The sequence below is a fragment of the Coptis chinensis genome, chromosome 7, assembly GCF_015680905.1.
Source record: "Coptis chinensis isolate HL-2020 chromosome 7, ASM1568090v1, whole genome shotgun sequence".
In the NCBI taxonomy this organism is placed as follows: domain Eukaryota; kingdom Viridiplantae; phylum Streptophyta; class Magnoliopsida; order Ranunculales; family Ranunculaceae; genus Coptis; species Coptis chinensis.
The window spans coordinates 7,535,227-7,540,549 of NC_141462.1; the positions used below are offsets into that span (position 1 = coordinate 7,535,227).

General features: G+C 37.3%; 1 protein-coding gene across 2 annotated transcripts; it reads right to left on the reverse strand.

Annotated features, from left to right (window-relative positions):
- On the reverse strand, window positions 1-3,920 carry LOC147485681 (disease resistance protein At4g27190-like). 2 transcript variants are annotated; one of them, XM_086572506.1, is made up of 2 exons: window positions 2,103-3,920; window positions 1-712 (listed from the first exon to the last, which is right to left on the reverse strand). In XM_086572506.1, exon 1 carries the CDS (start codon window positions 3,635-3,637, stop codon window positions 2,195-2,197), a length of 1,443 nt encoding a protein of 480 aa, XP_086428632.1. In that variant the 5' UTR covers window positions 3,638-3,920; the 3' UTR covers window positions 1-712; window positions 2,103-2,194. The 2 variants fall into 2 exon arrangements, with proteins under 2 accessions (XP_086428632.1, XP_086428631.1); XM_086572505.1 differs by having other exon boundaries at window positions 824-3,920.
- Between the last annotated feature and the right edge of the window lie 1,403 nt (window positions 3,921-5,323).

Here is a 5,323-nt window from a genome sequence, read left to right on the forward strand (position 1 = left end):
TTTGAATTGTAAATGCTATGGACATAACACTTTACTAGTATTTTAATATTTACTACAATGAATTTCATTAAATAGAATTGAATCACAAACAACCCAATTACCATTTTGTTTTATTGACAGAAACAATACAGAAGAATATATATCCAATTATTCACCTTAGACGAACTTTTGAGCCACTCCAATCAGTACTAGTAGAATACTGGCATACTGCTAGCGACGGGAAGCCAACAAAGAAGACCATAAGCATCTGGAAGAAGGAAGGACATAGAGAAGATGAAATTTGAATGGGAAAGATGAAATTGGAGTTGGTAAAATGAAGATTTTAGCTGAGAAGAGGGAGATTTGAATTTATTTCAGTTGAAAATCAAGTCAGAAATTTTTTTTCCCTCACCCCAAGAGACCTCCGGACTTTCAGATAAATTATCTGAAATAAAGAAGATTATAATTATTCCACCAAGTGACCAAGACATCATCCTCTTCTTTTCATTAAGTTGCTCTGTAAATTCTTTGCCATTTGGCCATAGGCAGAACACGACCAGGGCAATATTTCAAGTTTGAGTTTGGCATACATTTCCCCTGCTGGTCAAAGTATAAGTCTAGAAAAAGTAAATCAAACTTGCATGAAGTAGATGATTAAATTTCTTGAGGTCAGGCGGAATCTTCATCTGCTGGTTCATCGGAATCTTCATCTACACGAGAGAAGTTATCCTACCTATATAAAGTCATCTTGTATGAGTTGAAAAGAAGAATATTTTGTGCCAAAAATAAAATTGAGGTGGATGAAACATAAATAAAGAAAGAGGAACGAGGTTTAGCACTTCACCTTCAAAACCAAAAGGGTTTGCAATTCGGCCTTGATTCTTTGGTCGTCCCACTCCAGCTTATTGAACCACTCCTGGTCCCAAATAGTAAAAGTTTCTAGTTTGGGTACACTGTGAGTACCCAGGGGTAGTCTCTTCAAATTCGGGCATTCAAACACAGTTAGGGATTTTGCGGAGGGCCAGTCAACAACAAGTGAATCGCTTCCACTGAAACTTGACAGTTTTGGTAAATAGAAAAGACTGAATCCCTTTAGAAAAGGGTGACTGGCCTTGTCTTTCTCTACATCTCCACTCTCCATATCACTGTCATCTGGAAAACAGTATCTCCAAAGCGGAGCACCCTCCCACCCAAATCCTTTCCAACTTGGAAAGATGTTGAAATACTCTCAATGGGAAGAGGTGCTTCAACTTAGGGCAACTTCTAATATCCAGAAATGTTAAATTATGGAAAATTGGAGAAGGTGGCAAGTAACAAAGTCGGGTCGACGACCCCTGCTCCACCCCATCTCCCACATATTGATTGACACTTTCCGGTACAAAATCACGACAAGGTATAAGAGTGACTAACTTGCCGCACCTGTGTACTTCTAACTCCTTTAAATTAGGGAATGACATCTCAATTTTATCAAGCTGTAGCACATTCTCAATCCCATCGCAATTTAAATACAAGTAGATTGTTTTCGGTAATAACACTTGGATCAAATGTAAAATTGAAATTGAAATTGATGAAACTATAAGGAACAAACTTCTCTGGAATTCCGTTAAGAAGATTGGAATGCTGCGTTTTCCCAGCGAAATTCTAAATCTTGTCATCTTTTTCCATGGACTAGTATCGTTTTCTGAAGAGAATTCGAGATTTTCTATATAATTTCCAGAGAATTCTTCTAACCGAAACAACCTTGATATAACTTTCGGTGAGATGGTTGTATAAGGCGGGATGGTTGTATAAGGCGGGAATACTCTTAAAAAGTTCAACGACTTCAGACTAGTTAGCCTACCCATCTCTTCTGGAAAATTTTCAATTCCAGATTCATCAAGACAAAGTATTTCAAGACGGTTAAGTTTTACAACTGGGGATATATTCGTCAGCTCAGAACACTCATTCATGCGAAGCGTACGGAGGTTTGTAAGGCTTGAGAGTGATGCTGGAAGTGATCTAATCTTGGTGTTACTTAGATCTAGAGTCAAAAGGTTTGTCATTTCTTGAAAAAAATTGGAAGGAATTTCATGTAAATCATTGAAGCTATTCAAAGATAAGGTTAAGAGGTTTGGAGCTTTAACCTGAGAGGGGAGAGGATGACACCTGATTTTTGTATCCATCAATGACAATCGCTTGCATTTTTCCAACTCAATATCTGGCCACTCGTAGAAACTCATTTTAGCTTTAACAATGAAATTGATACTGCCACATCGCGGACGACATCATGCATCATAATGCGTCCATCGCCCTTTTTCAACAACAAACCTGCAGATGTAAGCTCCTCAACTCTAACCTGCAATCTATTCCTTGCTTCCTCGAAAGTGTCTACATCTCTAATCAGCTTTTCTCCCATCATGTAACCAAACAGCACATCAGTTGGGATCACAAAGTCTTCTGGAAACATACAACAAAATAAGAAGCACATTTTGGTTGTCTCATTTTGCAGAAAGTTGTAGCTCAATCTTATGGAAGCATTGACAGGCTCCATCTTTTCAGAGATTGACTTCTTTAGTTGTGCTAGTGTATCGTCCCAAACTGCAATTTCATCCTTGTTTCTTAAAGCCAAACCCAAGGTAACGATTGCCAAAGGCAAACCTTTACATTCCTTTACAATGTTTCCAGCAACCGTTTCGAAAAAAGACAAGTGGACAACAACACCAGCTTTACTTCGAAATAGGTTCCATGAGTCTACTTCCCATAAGACTTCAACTTCAATCTTTTCGTCCATTTCCATACTTTCACACACACCTTGGATCCTTGTTGTGAAAATGACCTTGCAGCGATTTCCCGCATTTTTGTAAGGAATGCCTACTTCAACTAACTCCATGCGCTCCCATACATCATCTAAGCACAAAAGAGTTTTTTTTTCTTGATTAAGTCGCTCCCGCAGTTCTTCTGCTCTTGTAGAAAGCAATTTTCCTTTCAATTTCAGGTCCAATTTCTCTGCAATAGCATCTTGGATCTTTTCCAAGTCGGGCTTCTGAGACACTACAACCATCACAACCTCATCAAAGAGTTTCTCCTTTTTCATTTGTGTCGTTGTTGCTTGCATCAACATGGTCTTGCCAACTCCCGGCATCCCATATATCCCGACTAAGCTGATTTTATCATTTTTCAATGCCGCGATGACTTGAAATTTAGTCTTCGCCCTTGATGCAAAAGTTTTAAAATCACCATCAGGCTCGGGTTCATAGCTTTGAACAGGCCTAGGGTCGGACACATTATTTTCGCCAAACTTAGACCCCTCTCCCAAGTGTTTCTGGATATCAACATTTTTCTTTGCTGCTTTTCTACCAAGACAGAAACGAGAGCAAGTAAACCACCCTTTCCACCAGCTATTAATATCTCCTGCTTCACTTTTTAGCTGTGTTGCTTCTTCAAATAAACGATCTGCCTGTTCCAGCCATGTGTCCACAGTGTTCCTTATCAAATGGTTATTATTCCGGGCTGCATCGACCCAGGACCGAACATCTCTTATATTTGCTTCTAGTGCAGCAACATTGTCACCGAGGTCTTTGATATTTCTTTTGAAACAGAAAATATAATTAAGCTCACGTTCACCATGAGTAATAACAGACTTGGTCGCTTCTCCAGTAACGCGACTGACGGCCTCCATTGTAGTTATCTGGTGTGATTAAGAACTACAAAATGATAATATAATTTGACTTGGAATTCAATTGGTGATTGTTGAAGTGATGCTGCTTTTTGGGGGGTTTTTTTTTTACTGGTTTACTAGTGTTGGAGCTTGTTGGTGTTGTCGGAATGATTGGAATTATTATGGTGTATTTGATGGTAATGGACGGTTGAGATTTGGATGGATTTAAGGATCGAAGGCTGTGATGAACTGGATTTTCTTGTATTATTGAGAGAAGAGTAGCCACTTGTATGGAATGAACATGAGGTGGAGAATTGGAGATAGTTTGGGGGCATATCCACTGAAAAGTTCAACAGAAATAAAATTCTATGCCGATATCTGAAATATTCATGACACACTCTATAATTGTGAACTAATAATTAAGGCTAAATCTATGGTGCGCAGGTCGTATGGTATGCTATCAAATCTGGGCCACTCATACCAAGGAGTGCATGTGTATTGCATGACAAAAATACTGATCCAAAAGCCCACATTACCTGCGCACCATACATCTCGCGCACTGAAGACATGCTCAATAATTAAATATAAATTACAGAGATTGGGCCTGAAGCCCACCATTCTAATTTAATTTCGGATAAAAGACATAGACTTTTGTAATTATGTTAAAAGCCCACCCAAATCAATTTTTGGTAATATTACAAATTTGTCCCTCACCCCATCTTCCCCAAACAGAAATCTAAATAGTTTGAAAACAAAAAAACAAATCCTAGTTCCTCCAAATTAAACTGAAAGTATGAAAAATGTAACATGGAAATTTGAAATTTGAAATTAATGGCGATTCCACCGATTTTGTACATTAAAACCGAGATCTACTAAACAAAAAACAACCAACTATTACAAAAGTGAGAACCTAAATTTAAAATTTCCATATATATATATATATATATATATATATATATATATATATATATATATATATTAGTTGTATTTTGTGTTTTGGTTTAATGAACTTGCTTTTTGCTTAAATGAACATGAAGCTTAAATGTTGATGCTTGTTGTTTGATTTTACATGTTGTTTTCAATTGTCAACTCCTACTGCAACATGGGTGTTACACTATCGTCCAATTACCATTGCAACATGGATGTAGCACAATCAATTACCATTCCAACAACCACAAACAACTCATATTACAATATGGATGTTGACGGTCAATTATCATTACAACATGGATGTTGCATAGTCAATTACTAAACAACCATTGTCAACTAATACTTGCAACATGAATATTGCACCACTGGTAACAACCACCGCAAACATGAATGTTACAGCTGTCTTTTCTAACATGAATGTTGCCCGTTCGTTATTGTTGTTGCCTTACATTGACATCAAATAATTTTTCTACTCATATATGAATGTTAAAGAACTTAATGGTTATACACAATAGAAAGTGCACTTATTACTTTTGATTCAAATGTACTATAAGTATTATCGATGAAGTTAACATAAAAAGAATGGATCTTTAGCTCAAAAAAGGTAGGGAGAGAAGAATCCCAAGAGGATGGTGGTTCAAATCGACCAAGATTCGCTTTATATGTGTATATAGTATTAAGTCTCACGATAGTTCTAGCATTAAGTCTCATGCATTACATCAAAAGTAAGTCTCACGCATGGTTCTTGTACAACATCCCACTGCAATATGGATGTTG